The 17,632-nt window shown below is 50.5% G+C and overlaps 7 protein-coding genes across 7 annotated transcripts, besides 3 other annotated features; 3 read left to right on the top strand and 4 right to left on the bottom strand.

The window, feature by feature from the left end:
* Positions 1-24: part of a microsatellite that runs on past the window's edge.
* A 65-nt stretch (positions 25-89) lies between these two features.
* ACLA_058400 (putative bis(5'-nucleosyl)-tetraphosphatase) lies at positions 90-1,226 on the top strand (the record flags this gene model as incomplete). Its single annotated transcript, XM_001276607.1, has 2 exons — positions 90-215; positions 294-1,226. The coding sequence occupies 2 exons, from the start codon at positions 90-92 to the stop codon at positions 1,224-1,226; spliced, it is 1,059 nt and encodes a 352-aa protein (XP_001276608.1).
* A 323-nt stretch (positions 1,227-1,549) lies between these two features.
* Positions 1,550-3,405, bottom strand: ACLA_058390 (uncharacterized protein; the record flags this gene model as incomplete). The annotated part of the gene is made up of 2 exons (XM_001276606.1): positions 1,550-1,768; positions 1,831-3,405. 2 exons carry the CDS (start codon positions 3,403-3,405, stop codon positions 1,550-1,552), a joined length of 1,794 nt encoding a protein of 597 aa, XP_001276607.1.
* Positions 3,406-5,120: 1,715 nt separating this feature from the next.
* Positions 5,121-5,161: a microsatellite.
* Positions 5,122-5,157: a microsatellite.
* Positions 5,162-6,122: 961 nt separating the features above from the next.
* Positions 6,123-8,260, bottom strand: ACLA_058380 (uncharacterized protein; the record flags this gene model as incomplete). The annotated part of the gene is made up of 5 exons (XM_001276605.1): positions 6,123-7,124; positions 7,200-7,481; positions 7,551-7,903; positions 7,963-8,132; positions 8,187-8,260. 5 exons carry the CDS (start codon positions 8,258-8,260, stop codon positions 6,123-6,125), a joined length of 1,881 nt encoding a protein of 626 aa, XP_001276606.1.
* A 189-nt stretch (positions 8,261-8,449) lies between these two features.
* Positions 8,450-9,739, bottom strand: ACLA_058370 (uncharacterized protein; the record flags this gene model as incomplete). Its single annotated transcript, XM_001276604.1, has 1 exon — positions 8,450-9,739. One exon carries the CDS (start codon positions 9,737-9,739, stop codon positions 8,450-8,452), a length of 1,290 nt encoding a protein of 429 aa, XP_001276605.1.
* Positions 9,740-9,965: 226 nt separating this feature from the next.
* On the top strand, positions 9,966-10,455 carry ACLA_058360 (putative small nuclear ribonucleoprotein SmG; the record flags this gene model as incomplete). Its single annotated transcript, XM_001276603.1, has 4 exons — positions 9,966-9,995; positions 10,067-10,138; positions 10,260-10,334; positions 10,396-10,455. 4 exons carry the CDS (start codon positions 9,966-9,968, stop codon positions 10,453-10,455), a joined length of 237 nt encoding a protein of 78 aa, XP_001276604.1.
* Positions 10,456-10,974: 519 nt separating this feature from the next.
* ACLA_058350 (transcription initiation factor TFIID subunit TAF2) lies at positions 10,975-14,945 on the bottom strand (the record flags this gene model as incomplete). The annotated part of the gene is made up of 4 exons (XM_001276602.1): positions 10,975-11,307; positions 11,363-12,154; positions 12,213-12,581; positions 12,630-14,945. 4 exons carry the CDS (start codon positions 14,943-14,945, stop codon positions 10,975-10,977), a joined length of 3,810 nt encoding a protein of 1,269 aa, XP_001276603.1.
* Positions 14,946-15,981: 1,036 nt separating this feature from the next.
* ACLA_058340 (sn-1,2-diacylglycerol cholinephosphotransferase) lies at positions 15,982-17,262 on the top strand (the record flags this gene model as incomplete). Its single annotated transcript, XM_001276601.1, has 4 exons — positions 15,982-16,062; positions 16,119-16,162; positions 16,219-16,296; positions 16,353-17,262. 4 exons carry the CDS (start codon positions 15,982-15,984, stop codon positions 17,260-17,262), a joined length of 1,113 nt encoding a protein of 370 aa, XP_001276602.1.
* Positions 17,263-17,632: the final 370 nt, after the last annotated feature.

Here is a 17,632-nt window from a genome sequence, read left to right as displayed (position 1 = left end):
CCCTCTCTCTCTCCCCCTCTCTCTTCTAAACCACCTAACAATTGAAACAGTCACCAAAAAGAGCTTGGTAAAAAGCCTGGGAACAGACAATGCAGCTGGGCCTGACAGACAGCCTCCCAGCTTTAGTGGCTAAGCGCTTCACAGCTGCTAAGGAAGGCAGCCATCTCATATTCTCCCATACTCACCTCGCAATAGTCCGCGCTGGAGGGATATCGGTAAGAGATCGCGGCCATTTTCTTCAACACCCCAAAGAGTAATGACCACGGCCCAGACGTTAACCCGTTCCTTCTCAGTATCAACTTCGCTACTGCCCCGCCCTCGCAAAGAAACCTTCCAGCAGCCCCAAAACCGACCAAGACCGATCAGGTCCCAGATTCGACCCTTTCGAGAACCCTTCGCAGGAGCTCCTCATCACACAAATACCCCGGGAGGACCCAACGCACATGCTCGTTCTGAACAAGTACCCCGTGATCCCCAACCACTTCATCCTCGCGACCAAGGCGTGGAAGCTGCAGACAGATATTCTTGAGAAGGAAGACCTGGACGCTGCCTATGCCTGCGTGAAAGCTTGGCGGGATAGAGAAGCAGACAAGGAAGATGGGCCTTCAAAGCCAAAACGGCGGCTATTCGCCTTCTTCAACTCCGGCGACGAGAGCGGCGCCAGCCAGCCGCATCGACACTTGCAGTTCCTGCCGGTGGAGGCCATGGCCGAGAGCCAGGGCGACTCGGAACTCTGGCAGCCATTGATCGACTCCCTGCCATCGCAACCTGTGGGCCCGGACTCGGAGCTTAGACGGTTAACCCAGTTGCCGTTCGCGCATTTTGCGCTGCCGCTGCCGCAGAACCCGTCCGCGGATGCTCTGCATGCCATCTACCTCTCGCTGTACAGGGCCGCGGTGTCGACTGTGAAAGGGTCGCTGGGGGATCATGCGCATGTGACTGACGGCCCCGCTGCCGTGAGCTATAACTTGGCCATGACCGAGTCGATGATGGTGATCTGTCCGAGGAAAAGCGAATGTGCTCGGGTGCCCGTCGATCCGGCCGTCTCTCAGGATGTCGAGGAGGCTGGGATGATTGCTCTGAACGGCACTATTCTTGCCGGAACGCTTATGGTCAAGGCAGAGGCCGAGTGGAATGAGATTCGCCGGAACCCGGAGATTCTGACGAATATCCTGGGAACCGTTGGGTACGCGCAACCGGACTTCCGAGGGCTTGCTCTGTTATGATGAGTTGTTCGATCTGATTATCAAGCGCCTTTCTCCCAACAAAGGGGGTTGTAGAGATGACGGCTTGGGGGTTGGTTGATTCCACTTGTCTGATACCAATGGATGATACAGAACGAGATACATGATCACCCGAGACGGGTAAGACGGATTCCAGAAAGCTTTTATTTGACTAGAGCATCTCGGAAGTTTCAATTAGAACACGCTAAAGAGCGCCCTTTTTTTTTTTTTTGACGAACACAACAGCACAAGAAAGATACCATGAGACGAAGAAACGAAATTCGAGGATGTTAGAGATAGCATAATTATCAGCGCCAAATTTTGGATCATATCTTTACACTGTGTACTTCACACCACTTCTTTTTGCAAGTGGCATTCCCAAAATGATACGAGCCTCCATGCGTCCAAATGTACTGCGCGACCTTCTTCCAGGAGACTTTCGGGGGCAATCCCAAACCTCTAGGCCGACACGACCAACTGTATGAATTCGAGACCTGCTTTCCGGAATTCGAACAGGCATTTACCGCCTCACAGAGAAGTCTTATCTGTCATGAAGGTCAGCCAAAGGGCAGGGGCAAGCTACGCGGCCCGCGAAGGGATCACTTACATCCTTTTCCTTCCACTGTGGCTTCCTCACTCTTTGCTCCTTTGTTTTGGTGAGCGTCCGAAACCTGCCGCGCAGGGTGGACTCGGCCTCCTTGAACCCGCCGAGCCTTTTGATGTCTTTGTATGATAGCCCACGACGCTTGCACTCGATCAAGAAAGCATTGCGGTTTTCACTGTGACAGGGGATCGCTCTCGAACCTCTTCGTCCTGGACATGGTAATGTTGGGTTGCCAGCGAGGTCCGACTGTACGGATGGGGTGACTTCGTACCCATGCTGGTGGTACATGAGCTCGCTGTTGGCAAAGTGCAACGGACTCGCCCCCTGTTCGACGGCATCCCGATCCTTGCCGCTCGCGGAGCCGGCGCTGTAGACGGGCGGTCTGCTGACATGCAGGAACGATGGTGGATGCTGAAGATAGGGCTGAGCGTCGTTGAGGAGAGGTAAACAGCCATGAACGTTGTCGATTGTATGCGTACTCAGCTGAGGGTCCCCGCCGACAGGGCGCCCATGGGCGTGTACGCCGGGAAAACAGCGTACGTTGCCCCAATGAGCCCCCTGGAGATCGGTCTCCTGGCTCTGCATCTCCCAGGACGTTGGAATTCCGCTGCTTGACCAGTGGAGAGGCGCGGTGCCCCCGCATGTACTCACAACAGGGGTATAGGGATCCTCGACGCTGCCTGGCGAGCTCTGGCTCAGCAGCACAGCGCTCCCTACCTGGCCATCCAGCCAGTGGGTCTTGTGGATGCCATGTCTGCCCACGCCTGGGAGGTACTCCTGCGAGCTTGCGGGCGATGTCGTACTTGAAGCGATTTCAGGGTCTGAGAACGATTGAAAGGAGGTGGCGGTCGAATATGAGTTGGGCTTGCGGATTGGATGGGCATACACGGAAGGAAAAATGTCGGGCTTGGACTCCACGTCGGAGAAAGCGTCCGCGGATACGGTTGTGTCCGAGGTGGACTCATCATGTTGCTCGACATATTTCAGGACGGAGAGATTCCCACCATGAAAAGTGGGATGGTGATGGTCTTGAATCATCGAGAGACAGGTATATTCGTGGGATGGAAACCCAGAATCCTCAATCTCGAAGGGAGTCAGGGCATCTGACCAGAAACAAACGTCTTGTTTCATCGTTTGTGTGTTGGCCATTGACAGTTTGTTTGGCGTATCAGGGAGCATCTCGGTGGCTCCAGTGCAGTGGTTTGCCCAGGGCTGCTCACAGCTCAGGATTTCCTTTGGAAACGGTTCTGACTGCTGGCTAGAGGTCTTTGCCTGGACGACGTCCGGATTGTTGTCAAAGAAGTAGTAAGCGTGAGCGGGGTCTGGAGAATTAGGGCTCTTCTCGAAGATCACACATGTTTTGGAATTCTCCGGATCAACGAGAACGCGGAGCATCGCTTTAAGAGAAGCCATATAGCCTTTGTCGTCGCCTAGTTCACCGCTCCGATCAACCAAGGCCGGCAGAGATGGCAGGCGTCCTGCGTGCACGAGAAGTTTCGATGCCGGAATATGCACGTTTCTGGACCTTATCGGGGCACCTGCAGGACACATGTGCTTGCTGAGCATCTCAAGATTCATATGGAGAGGTTTCACCTGGCATGGGGTATGATCGACCTATCGACACTCTTTGACTGGGCCGCCACGCAGCGTTATTATGTGCGTCGGCTTTCTGGAGGAGGGGGTGGGATGCAATGTCTCAGTCGTTGATGAGGCGGTCTTGAGCAACTGGCACCTTCCTAGGTACAGGGAGGTGAAGTAGAACGAAGGCGAAAGAAACCACAGTGCTAGGGAGGTAACAAGCCGTTGTGGCAAGGACAGTTGCAAGTCACCGCAACGTCTGATATTGGTTGGTGCCAACAGGTTTGATTGGCCCACGAAGGAGAAGCACAAGTGCAGACAGACGTTATGGATGTTTCAGCTCCCTTGTGTCCTCCCGCGAGCGTCGCCACGATTTCGAGAAAATTCACGCAAACAGGGTGATATCGAGCCCCAAGGTAAGACTGTCTCAACACAACCGGCCCGTTGTAGACAGGCAGCCTTATCTGGATCGGAAGCGAGAGTGGGATTGTTCGAGCTCTAAACGATAGGATGGGATTGGAGTCGAATCAAAGGGAAAGACAAGGCACAAAGAAGTGGCAACGGGTCTCAGGCTGGGACAAGACAATCCATGGGCTGATCATGTTCGACATCGGACGGCCAGTGAGCCTGTCTTTAATAGGGTTCCAGACCTTGGAAATCCCCCTGGAAGCATCGCGGTCTTCCATCATGGATCTTCGACCTCTTCACGATATCAGTCTAGCCAAGTCCCTTCTCTCTCCTCTCTCTTTTCTTCCGCGATATTCTCTATTTGTTCTCCCCCACCCCCTGCCTGACTAGAGAATGGCTGAAGAACTATCGAATCTCTCGACTCAATAACTCAACAATGGGGGATACCAGCACTGGAAAGCTTCGGATCTGCCGTGCTTTGCTGGACTGTCTGTCATACCGATGATCAATTGACCAGTCGCAAGAGTAATATCCGCAGGGCTCCCAATAGTCCAGATACAATGGGAGGTACTTCCCTCGTCGCCTTTGAACGACGCTATCAGTCCGTGGGTACTGGCCCAGCGAAACCGACCCCGACGAAGGGGGAACTGCTAAAAAACAATTAAACGAACAACCAACGCAACGAATGACAAAAACGCACTGACAAAACCAACCTGAGGGCTCGGGTTGGTCTATGATAGTGCAGCGTTGGGACATGCTGGCCGCGGATAGCTACATATATAGGGCTTTGTTCGTGCATCTGCGCCAATCCCACCGAACGGGTGGCTGTACCGTACCTTTGACGGTTCTGGCGCGTTGGTGCAGCAGAGCCTTCTACCATACTGGGACATTTTTCAATTTTTCTTTTATTTATTTATTTATTTCTCATTCTTTTCCTTTTTGTCTCTGGCTTTCCCCCCCAGGCTGAATCGACAATCATAGCCACCGGGGAGGGTTTTGTCCCAACTCGACTGTTGGGCGGGCCGTTGTTATGCTTCTTCCTATCAGCCGGCTGTGGGATGCTAGAGACAACCTACCGCACTTTTGTTAGGACTTATCAGTGGTCTAAGTCCTCTGTAGTGTATGTAGGGTGGTGCATATGCAAGATGTAGGTAGGGTCCTTCACCGTCACAGCCATCAGCAGCAGCCTAATCTCCCAGCCAGAAAAAAAAGAGGATCGATGCATATGCCAGCATCAGAGTCACTTAATTTTTGAATGTATAGAGTAAGTAAATAATGTTAGGTTAATACCGCATGTTTAATGCCCCTGTATTTATGTATATATGTATATATGTATATATGTATGTATTTACTCCTTATGCTCTGGGCGATTGCCATGGGGTTTAAGCTTCATCGCTTGCCTTTTGCGCCTGACAGCTATAGCCGATGTCCATATCTGGCTATACTATAATTATCCGTCTCGCTGATGGCTCAGACACTCCCACCTCTTCTTCTTTTTCTTCTTTTTTGAGCCTGTCTTGCTTTCTTTGTTCCCATTCGCGCAGCCTACAGCAACCAAGGCAGAGACTAGATTAGACGGCGTAGTCTAACAAACCCGCCCAGTCCAACCTGACGTATCTCAAGAGTTAAGCCATCAAACATGTTTGATGGGCTGATTTTTCCATCCCCGCGGTCCTGCTTGGCATGCAGCTTGCCATCGCCTTTGGTGGGGATGAGGATCATAATGTCGATCCTATTCCAGGGATTGGGCGATGGGTTTATTCTTCTGTAGATGTTGGACTTGGTCCAATCGCTGGCTGTTAGTAACCAAACAGGGGATCTTATCAGTCAATAGAGATTCTTCTACAAACTATGCCAGGGGACTTGAAATTGGCTTACGGATCGGATTATTAGGATTGAGAATGAATTGCACCCTCTGTGAACATCTGAATATCATCTTATTGATTCTGATACCAACCTACCTGTCTCTGCTGTGGCTTCCCGCTGCCGTCCATCCGGTTTGCCATCGCCCGTTGCTCTGTTCGGTTGGATACAAGGCAGCCGTGGCGAAGTTCCGAAGATTTGGAAAATCAAAGGCGAGGAGCTTATATTATCTGCTGATCAGGCCCTTCCGATTGATCAGGTTCAATCAGTAGAATAATTTGGATTGGTTTCGTTTCCCTTTGCCCGGCAAGAGAACAGTTCCGGTTCCTCTGCGGATCAACAAACCGATACATACGGAGGGACAGCTACAAGCTTAGACCTCAGCTTATTTCGTTTCTCGCATCCAGTTGGCGCACGTTCCTCGAGGCTGTCGGGATGAAACCAGATCAACTGTTCAGGCTTGCCACCCGACCATCCGATGTTAGACGCTCCTGACTGATGGTGATCCGATAAGAGGATGAATCAAGGACGACCATTTTGGGGCACGATGAAATGGCTTTGGCATTGCATTCCCGGACAGCTTTTGCCTCGCGGCGTTCTTGGAAGCGGTCCAACAGTCGGTCGACCAAAAGCACTACATTCGGATTAAAATACTTGGAAGCGGCATTGATACGAGAGAATGATAAAGGCTCACCTAGCAGAAGTATGAACGTAAAGGCGTATAATATGGTTGGAGAAGTCATGAAAGAGTATGCCAACGCAAAATGGCGGACGAAGGAAACCATACCCAGTAGGAAAACTGCGAGTATTAGGCGAATGGCAATGCCGATCCCGGCGTAGAGCTTGCGATAGTGGCGGTTCGCCAGCAGAACAAAAGCCGCAAATAGAAACATCGTGATTGACGCAACAACGAAAAAGTACACATAGACAAACCCCAAGACTTCTACATACATCCGAAGTAGCTGACTATTGTTCAGCTGACTGATGTCTTTGCCCTCCGTTGGAGTGATCCCCATGCTGGAGAATAAAGCCGCGGTTACGTTGCCAACCAGATCATTGATACGATCATTCGTCAGGGAGTAGAGAGTCGCCTCATTGCTTGGACACAGCGGCAAATTTGGTAGATCCTCCAAAATCTCCGAGATCACGGCTTTCTCCTTGATAGCACCACGGCCGTAGTCGATTTCCATATCAGAAATGGTGCTTCGCAGCAATCTGATGGCGACCTCCGCCTTCGGCCGCGGATCTTCGCAGGCGAACAGAATCGTCTCCGTCAAGTATGTGAGCTTCAAGGCTACGTCCAGAGTCAGAGCGAGAATCTGCGATCCCTCAAGAAGGAGAATGAGGGCCACGTGGAACGGAAAATGCAGCTGAGCCCAAATTTGCTGAGAGATCCTGCCAAGGACACCTCGCGGAGAAAGATCAGAATACGTCTGCCAAAGAAAATACTGAACGCAAGGTATAGTTAGGAGACATTGCCAGCTAGACAAGCGGAATGGATATGGGTGGCCGAAGCCTCTTACCACATTGGTGGTGACACCCAATATGTGGACAAACGACCACTTGGTCCAGCCACCTGGGCGAACTGTTTTGTTGGCAATTCTAGTGACAGCTATGACGCCTTCGCCGATAATAATCAACGTAAGGAGGCCCATTCTGACACTCAGATGAGTGTCTTGAAAGCCAATTTCTGGAATCATGTAAGACACTCCCATCACCATCCACATCTCGAACCCAAACAGAGCAAACCAAACCGTCCAAACATAGGTGTGGAGTCCATGATGTTCTCGAAAGGTAAAGTACATCTGTCGAAAAAGTCAGATTGGGCAGGTCGGTCGGTCCCATGCAAGATCCTCGCGAGGAAGAGTACCTACCCCCAGATATACCAAGCTTGAAGCGAGTAATGCTGCGACTATGATCGCCAGTCCTTTGGCAGCAGCCTTCATCCGCCTATGGATCAAGCATATATTGATAGTATACTGTACAGCCAATAAGATCCGACTTCCGCCAAGTAGGAGACTCAACGATTGAAAAGCCCAAACGTTCTCGTCCCGGATATGTGTCGTGAACCGTGTACCCGCGGAGGCAAAACCGACCATGGCAGCCAATTGAGTAGCCTTGCAAATCCGTTCGAACACCGAGTCTCGGGCAAATCGAATATCAAACAGAGTGATCTGGAGCCAGGTAAACCATATGACCCCGAGAAAACCTATGTAAGCTCCAAGAGCTACGACTCATGGTAAGACAGACCCAGGCCCAGGAAAGACTATGGAGCCTGAGTCATACCTTCGACATTATTGATCTCATGAGTAGCGGTGAACGAGGAGAGATTCGCCACGAAGAACAGATCAAAGAAGAGTTCAATGGGTGTGGCATCTGAATGACGATAGAAATGTGGAGAGTGCTCGTCTCGCTCATCAATAGGAGTTTCGATCAATGGTAGGCCTCTATGCTGTCTTGAACTAGACATGAGAATGGTATCACGTAGATGTAGCTTATTGTACACTTACTGCACGCTTTTCTCAACCCGCTTCGTCTTACGGAGCGGTTGACGAAAGAGGGAAAAGAATGATGACCGGGTCATAGTACACTCGTAGAATGCATATTCATGGGTATCATAAGTTGGGCGATTTCGATCTCAGTGAAATGAAATATACTATACACGACGGGCTTTTGAAGTTGAAGACGCCCAGTTGCAACTCCCGCCAGCTGTTGGCCGGAAAGCGCGAAGGGTACCGCGTGGGAAGGAAAGCACGCCAGTCCAAGTAGCACATCACGACTCGCTCTCGGAGCTGCCTGTTGAGCCGGGTATGGAGGCTCCAAAGCTTTCGAGTCCGCGAGAGGTCATCATGGCACCGGCAGTTGAAGGATCCTCTTCCGAGCCGGGAGTAAGGCCAGCCTCCTGTTTCAGTCTCTCATAATTATCCCCGGCTTCTTTGATAAGAGCTTGGATCTCTACTTCGCGTACAGCTATATCAGCCTTCTCCTTCCGCAGCTCTTCCATACGGTTGATCATTTGCGTCCTGGACTTTTCCAGAACCGCCAGGTTCATGCGCAATCGATCCAAGCTGGTCGAAAGACGAGGGAGAGAGGTCATTTTGGGCGGCGTCCTCGGCCGGTCGACATGCTCTTTGCCTCCGTAGCCGATTGCAGCCCTTGTCTGAGCGGCTTCGTAGGCCGCCTTCTCCTCCAGATCTGAATCGTCCTCGTCCGAGATGCCTTCAGCATCCTCTATGAGTTCTTTCATCTCCTCGCGCTGCTTCTTTCTCTGCTCGCGCTCGGCTTTTTTCCCAAGGGAAATTCGACCATCCTCCACGTACTCATCGAAACCTTCGGCAAAATCCTCATCGTCGCGGATGAGCCTAGTATCGCGCAAGTCTTCTTTCTCGGTTGTAATCCCCCATTCGTGATCTTCGACATTGTCCTCCAAGGATATGTAGTCCTCTTCTTTCGTATCGTATGTCTGTTCCTTCGCTAGGCGCGCTCTCCGGGCTTTCTTCTCTCTGATCTCTGCCTCGGTTGGGATAGCTGAAGGCGCCGACACTTTCATCACCTCGCCGAATTTCGCAGCCACATCAATCGTGTTGTCTTTCTCTTCGTCCGTTGCTGACTTGGGAGTCGAGGGGGTCGAATCCCGGAGTTCTTTCAGATATTCCTCACTGTAGCTGGGCCTGTCCTGTTCTAATCCGATCCTCATGGGAAGCTGATCGCCCAAGCCAGGCGCATTTCCTACTCTTTGAAGTGTACTTTTTTCCAATACTCGTCTCCCCAGACCAAGCCGCTTCGGCAGAATGACTTCGCTATCCGGCCCGCTATCCTCTGTCATTGATGTCTCCCCGGGTCCGAAAGATAGCCGTAATTTCGACTTTTGTTTCGCCTTGACGGGATTCGGCCGCTTGACAACGGGTCCAGTGTCTAAAATTCGATAGTTAATGCCTCGAGCCTGGAACCATGAGGAATCAGCTTGTCCAGAAGTATACTGACCTTGATCATCACCGTCGTTCTCCTCGTCGTCCACGTCAACCTTGCGAGGTTTCCTCCGATTAGCAAAAGCAGAACTCATATCGATGATTTTTAGAGACGCCTCAATGAAAAGAAAGTAGAATACCGCATAGAGATGCCAATGCAATGAACCCTTTGCGTCACAGCAGCTGGGGCATCTTTTTGGAGCTTGCGGGAACATCGTTTCTCCGGCAGAGCTTATCCCACTGCCCGCTCCCAAAGTCCGCATCGCGCCAGAACCCATCCACCAACCGTCGGTGACATCAATTCAGAACGAGCTAGTCAAGATGCCTCAAGCTCAGCCCGAGTTGAAGAAGGTATGCGCCGCTGCTTGCGTCTCCTATTTTCTTATTGACGATGATTGGGGCTGACATCCTTGGTCAACTAGTATATGGAAAAGCGGGTGTTCTGCCAATTGAACGGCAACCGCAAAGTCATTGGTATCCTGAGAGGTTACGATGTATGTGTGCCCCTGCGGAGGCAATCTAGCAAATGCGCTCTTCTGCTAGAGTATCTACGTCGCGAGTGCGGTTTGACCAGAGGAGATTTCTTCTTGTGCTAACCGATGGTTTTCACCGCAGGTATTCATGAACATCGTCCTTGACGAGGCATTCGAAGAGAAACAGGGCGGAGAAAAGGTCGCTATCGGCATGGTGGTAGGTCACTTTTGACAATATATTGGAGGTAGAAACAGGCCGCAATCTAACACGTTATCAGGTCATTCGCGGCAACTCGGTGGTCATGCTTGAAGCTCTCGAACGGATAAGCGAGAAATAGAATCTACGCCTACGTGTACGAGGGGGAGCAAAAGATGAGAAACACGGGTCGGATATACAACTTCTTTGTGGGATTGATTTAATGCAATTGGGAGTTCATGGGTTGGTTGCTCATATGAAACCATCGAAAGCATTTTGGCTTCATTACATGTTTGCTCTATGGGAAATAAAGAGTTCTGATTGTTTTCTCCAACGCTAGACTTGGTATCGACGAGGTATATCCTACGGACAGATCTCATTCTGTCTAGAATCTGGCATTTGCTAAGATATCATCATCTATGAACAACAAGGAAAACAAACCGAAGGGTATCGCATCAGATGGAGAAATCGATGGACCCGAATGCAGGGAACTCAGAATTTTGAAAGAGAAAGAGGAGAACCAACAAGTAAAAATCGTTTAGAACAGATTCATCCCAGCCATGCGCCTTAATGCTTGATTCGGCCTGCCCCTTCGCAATATGAGTTGAAAGAAATATAATAAAGTACATAAGTGAAGCTTTAACATGGAATTAAGAAGGGCCTATTTCGGCTTCTGACCGAACTTGAGTTTTAACTTGAGCCCACCACCACCACTTGGGGTTGACGGGGTAGAGGGAGTGGCCGGCGTCTTCGGTGGCTGAGATGCCGGCGAGGCAGAGAAGGCTGGGAGATGCAGCTTGGGAAGAGGTTTGGGAGTCTGATGTGCATTGGCAGAGGGGGTACTAGGACCCGGTTTTGACTGTTTAAACGTGATACGGGGGCCGGGAGGAGGCATCCCGTTCTCCTCGCGTTTGCGTTTTCCATTTGCTGTAGAATCCTTTGATGGTGTGAGAATTGTTCTGACTCGTGTTGATCGGAAGAAATGCATGCGGCCCTAGGACTTGTTAGCTTCGCTAAGGAGGTTCAGGAAACGAAGTATTGGGGTTTACCTTTCCAAGATGCTTGGCTTTCCAATACCGCGGATACTTCAACGACACCATCACCGAAGTAATTGGGTCATATAAGATTCGGCACAGATCCGCAAATTCGGAAAGTTCCAAAATGCCAATACCAGGTGAGTTACACGCGGCCCATAGGCATTCCTTGAAAGCCTGGTCACCGGATATCTCCTTTTTGAGTGCCTCGATAGCTCCAGTGACAGTTTGTTTCCGGGCCAGTTCTGCTTGGCGAATCTCAGTTGAAGATTCTTGCTCAATAATCAGGCTATCCATATTAGCAGACGCCCCTTTTTCAGGCTCGCGGCCAAAAGCAACCGGTGCCAAAGCCTTGCCAAACAGATCGTGAAGCCGTCTCCTGAACCAGAGAGAAGAGTCGCTGGACATGGTAAAGAGAAACCATCTCAGGAGTTCGGGACTTCTGAACATGTCGAGCTCGACAAGGCCCTCAAAAGCATCTGCACGAAGAAGATCGTAGGTGCCGGCCCGTGTGTATGGCAAGAACTGCATGATGTCAAGGTCCAATATCTTGGCTTGCATGAATTGCCGTTGACAGTGTAATGCTGCACGAGAGTAGACGTTCTGAAACGAACTGGACCATTCATCCATTCTCCTGTAACGATCAATCTCCGCAATAGCAGCCTTATCCAGTTCTTCTTCCGCCTGGGCTTCAAGCATGCGTTCCATGTCAAACTCATCCATGTCCGCGGAACGAGATTCAACTTTCCCGAGCATAGCGTGGCACAATGACCGCATTAGGGTTGCAACATAGAAGTTGTCCGAATACTGTACAAAATACAAGGTAAATAAATGATATGCTCAAATCATATGACTTGTTACTTACCTCATTGTTAGAGTTATCGTTAAACTTCAGCTTGTCATATAAGAAACGCTTGACTCTCATCGGCGTCTTTCCGTCATTGTCGCGCACCTTCGATATAGCTTCTGGTATCACTAACTGGAGCACGTATGCGGCTCTATCCGAGAAGTCATTGGAGCGGGTCATAGGAGATCCCGGAAGACAGAATAACTCTTGAAAAGCTCTTTCCAAGTGGAAGAGGCCTAACCAGTTGACTTCTTCCTTGGCATGTTTTACCAACGCTCGTGCTGCGGCTGCACGAATGCCGTAGAAGTACCTCCGATCCATCAGGGTTCGAACAAAGATGGTTGAGATCAGCGGATGCTCTCGCTGGGCTGCCATGTACTGCAGAGACTGTTGCGGTCAGTATGGTAAAGGACAGGGGTAAGATGCTTGGCCTACCTCTAATTGCGCGATGACATCTCGGTCCTGCTGAAGCTGAGAGAGATACATGTAGCCCGGCATCACAAGCGAGAGTTTGCATATCCACTCGAAATCAGCATCCATTCGAATCCACTCATAAGATTCTTGGCCCATTCGGTCCTCGTCCTCTTTACTCCAATCTGCCAATCGCCACTCTTGCATTTCTTCTTCCGTCTGCAGTACATCGCCAAGACAATACAGCAATACATCCTCCTGGACTTCTGCATTGGGATCGCCACCTATTGTTGCAGCTGCACGCTCTTTTTGCCTTTTGTTCCGCTTCAGTCTCTTGTATTTGGTGTTATACGGAATATCAAATTTGGTGACTCCTTCTTTGATCTCGACTATGTGCTCATAAGGGGTACCGTCGGCTTCGTGAATCCTGATGGTCATGGAGCCGGAGAAGACTGGCTGAACATGCCCAGCATAAACGCCTCGAATCTCTTCCTTGACGTCTCGCATGAACGTGTTCCTATCCAAATCACGTGTGCTTGGCTGGTCGGCCTGAACCTGTTTTATCATCATTTCTACCACGAGTTTCTTCTTGTTGAATCTCTGCGTGGCTTGAAAACGGGGGCACCCAGCGCCATAGACCCACTGCTGGAAAAAAGTATCAAGCTTTGCGTGACCGAGTCGTTCGCAGGTTTTTTGAAACTGCGAACTGGTGATAGCGCCGTTGGGTAAGTCGCCCATTCGAGCATTCAGAAAAATGCGCGAAATAATCCGAGACATTGTGGCCTTCCCGCTTGCCTTTGTCAGCCTTCGATCCAAGATAAACAGCACAAGAGGAGCCTTGAGTGCAATGAAGTCGATTTCAGACGGATCAAGATTTAAGATGTTTCCCATATCGTAGATCGATGGTCGTTCATAGTCCAAGTCGCAGACCCGATCAGACATTTGTTTCAGCCTAAATCGGTACTCATTGTTACCACAAAGCTTCCTCAAAAAGGTGTCTGTAATATACCAGGCGACACCAACGGTGACCCAGGTGTCTACAGGCTCCTTGGGGATGATGTTGACACCAATCCACTGGCACGAAAGAGCATAGACAAGAGCACGCGTTGAGTCATACATCGGATCGATGATATCTTCAGGGAAGATGAGGTGGCTGCTGCATATTGACAAGCATGCAGTGGGCAGTGTATTTTGGGGGCAATCATCCACGAAGCACATTTTGTAGCTTGCGAATGGATACGATCCGTAGGTCAGAGAGAGGAAGTCAATGGCCATTGCCATGGGAAAGCAGGTATTTCTGACCTCATCTCCCCTGCCCGGGAGACAGAAAGCATGTAGGGGAATAGCATTCTGGCCTAGCTGCTCGTCTTGGTCACTTTCACGATAGTCAGAGAGATTGATGTATTCAAAAGGACCGACAGCAAACCCAATTTGATGGGCGGAAAGAGGCGTTATGCATGCGAAAGAGACAGTCTTCTTGCTGGAATCCCGCGGGTCGATAATCTCATCCGTCATGTCTCCGGAGCACACCACTGAGAGGTCCAACGTCTCATCCTCGGGAGAGATATATCGACTGCCTCCTGGTGCCGATTTTGACCGACCGACTCCAGACGGGTCTCGGCTTTTGCGGTCGAAGATATCCCCCAACGAGCATGGGCACTTGACGGAGATCTCCCATGTACAGCGAGATAAATGGTCGTCAACGCAAGGGAACAGAGGGCATCCGGCACCGTAACCGAGCGAGTTGGTCGTGTAAGCATGCGGATAGCGTCTATCTCCATTCTCCACCCCAACAAATTGCAGTCCATCTCGAATATTCTCAATCACAAACTCGATGTAGACGGTGAGAGCCGAGAACCGTGGGAGTGACGTTTCTGCCGCTTTCGAGCTCAGAGGTCCGTCGGTGTCTTCGGCGGTGCCGGAAGCTCGCAGAGTCATTTGATCCTGGGCTTCCTGAGAGAAAGGATCAAGCTCCTCAATCCGAACACTTTTCGGAATCGTAACGAGGAGATCTGGTGCCGGCGGACTTTTGAGCAAACCGTCTATCTTCGATGATAACCGCTGATGATAATGAGGGCCGTACAGCTGAAGAGTCTCGTAGGGATCGGTATATTTGGTCGTAGGCGCCTTTCCATTGACGTTTATGCGTTTCAGCTCGCCCTGTCTGAAATTCAAACGGATAACTCGCAGATCCTTGTAATGCGGATGCATCGTGATTTCCGTCTTTCCCTTGAGGCTTCGACTCGCAAAATCCACCTCCAGCTCAACTTTCTGGTGTGCGACTGTGTATCCCAACCCCGGCCACAGAGGCCCGCCGGGCGTATCGACGACGCCTGGCATCGCGCAAGATACTCAATCGTGCACTGCGCTGCGAGCGCCAGGCTGATCACCCTCCCTCATGTCCAGCTCACTGAGCAACCATCCCTTCCCCTAGTATGTGCCCTAGCGACGCTGCGAAGAATCGAAATGAGGGGGATTCTAAAGCTGAAATAAGGCGACGAATCAATGAATCAAGCTCGTCGACGGCGGGGAAGAGTGGAAGTTGATAGGATGGAAGGCAGCTACAAAGAGCAAACGAATATTCAGGAAAAGTTGAATGTCAGAGATTGCAAGCGACTGAATAGTGAGAGAGGGACTATAGAGCAAGATGAATAGGGACAAAGTGGTGGGCTAGAGCTCATCTATCTCTCAGAGCTCAATCAGTGTTCTGGTCATGTCGCGTCGAAAGCTGCGGAGCTTCCAGTGGAAACACGTGATCGTCCGGGTTTCCCTGAATAATTTATCGAATGTTGCGGATCGTCTCTGTCCCTGAAGACAATCCAACCTCGTCGTTTCTCCTGTTACTTGCCTTCAGAAGTCTTTTTTTTTTACAGCGTCTACGAAGCGTATGCGAACCAGCCACTATAATTTTCGAAAGGAGCTGAAGATCTCATTTGTGATTTCTCAAGTAATTGGCTGTGTGGCGTTGTTTCCTTCGTTGCATATCCGGACGCTATGAGATTGAGCGCAACACATTAAACCCGCATTTCCCTTGTTACATTCACCACATACAATTAGAGACAAAATGAGCGCAGTCTTTAGAAAAATCAAAGGTGCGTTCCATCTGGAGTTGTATCTGTTACATAGCAGACTAGCTAATCTATACATTCTCTGGCGCAGCGACCCAAGATACGCTGACCGATGACTTCCTACTACCATTAAAGAGTTATAAGTACCAGAGTGTGGATAAATCCTTCATCTCAAGATACATACTGAAACATTATGTATTACACCCATGGCTCCCTCTCCTTAACGCTACGCGCTTGCTCTGACGGAACGATCTTGATACCAGTGGAATGCATTTGTCGAGGTCCTTCCACTATGGATCGCGCCCAACATGGTCACGCTGTTGGGATTCCTTTTCATAGTTGGTAACGTGATGCTCATCGAGATCTTCATGCCAGATCTCATTGGACCGGTAGGGACAAAACGATTGTCAAGATTTGTTCACAATCCACTAATACTCCGTCCAAGGGCCCTTCCTGGCTATACTATAGTTTCGCTCTGGGCATGTGGATGTAAGTTGGTCAAGTGCGCGGTGTCTTGTAAGCGCATGCATCTAATCGCCTCCCAGGTATTCGACATTGGACAATGTCGACGGCAAACAAGCGCGAAGGACTGGAACGTCCAGTGGACTCGGAGAGCTGTTCGAGTATGTATTCGCTGAGAGACCAGCATGGACGATTACTCACTCATTGTCTTGACTAGCCATGGCATCGATTCCCTTAACTGCACTCTCGCGAGCTTGCTAGAAACGGCCGCCATGGGCTTCGGTTCGACTCAGCTGGGAGCTTACACAGCCCTTGTTCCTTGTCTTGCAATGTACTTTTCGACTTGGGAGACATACCACACGCACACCCTCTACCTCGGCTACATCAACGGTCCCACAGAGGGCTTACTCGTTGCGATTGGAATTATGATTGCTTCGGGATACTTTGGTCCCCAGATATGGTCGCAACCCATTGTTAGATTCCTGAATTACCCGCAGATCTTCGGCAATTACTCGGTGAAAGATGTCTGGGTGCCTTTCCTTCTGCTGACATTCTTTGTCGGGCATCTGCCAGGGTGCGTCTTGAATGTCATCGAGGCTCGCAGGAAGCAGGGTCTCCCGGTGTCCTCAATCTTCAAGGAGTGGGTGCCAATGATTGTCTTCACCGCTTGCAACATGGCCTGGCTCTTCTCCCCCTACTCGACGCTGCTGGCTCAAAACCGATTGGTCCTGTATTGTTGGACCATCTCGTTTGTCTTTGGCCGGATGACGACCAAAATCATCCTTGCGCATCTGCTCAGACAGCCATTCCCTTATTGGACCGTTCAACTCACCCCCCTGATTGGTGGCGCCGTGCTCGCCAATCTGCCCCGGCTGGGTTTCCCGGCAGTCAGCGCCTGGGTCGAGCTTGCGTACCTGCGGGCGTATCTGCTGTTTGCCTTTGTCGCCTACATGTACTGGGCCGTCCTGGTGATCAACCGGATAACGACGTTCTTGGGTATCAACTGCCTGACCATCCGGAAAGACCGATCCATGGCCCGGGAGCAGGCTTACCGCAGTTTTGGGGAGGAGACCCTGGAGGAGCCGAATTCGACTGATCCTCTCAAGGGCGGTATCAAGCACCACTGACCTCCTCGACCTCACCAACGCCGCATTTTTGTGAGGAACAGATCTTTGCTCATGACACTACGGGCCGGTCAGTGACGTGAATTGCTTTTCCACCTCTACTCTGCTCTCTGCTTTCATACCGTCCATTTTTTACGCCCGTATTTTGTACATGTTACATCCCACTCTTGTTTATATGCTCTCAACGTCATGACTTCTAATGTGTTTGATGACCCCCTTGGTTGATGGCACTTGATACGTGGCACATTTTTTGACTGGGAAGATAAGAGTTGCTGGTGAGTGGCTACGTTGCATACGAAAGACTTTATACATACAAGCATAATGGTAATATAGATAGATCAATCATGATTCTTTGGACATTTTCAAATGAGGA

This window comes from Aspergillus clavatus, genomic scaffold, assembly GCF_000002715.2.
Source record: "Aspergillus clavatus NRRL 1 1099423829736 genomic scaffold, whole genome shotgun sequence".
In the NCBI taxonomy this organism is placed as follows: Eukaryota; Fungi; Ascomycota; class Eurotiomycetes; order Eurotiales; family Aspergillaceae; genus Aspergillus; species Aspergillus clavatus.
The sequence above is the reverse complement of the archived record's forward strand: the minus strand, read 5'-3'. Positions and strand labels throughout refer to the sequence as shown.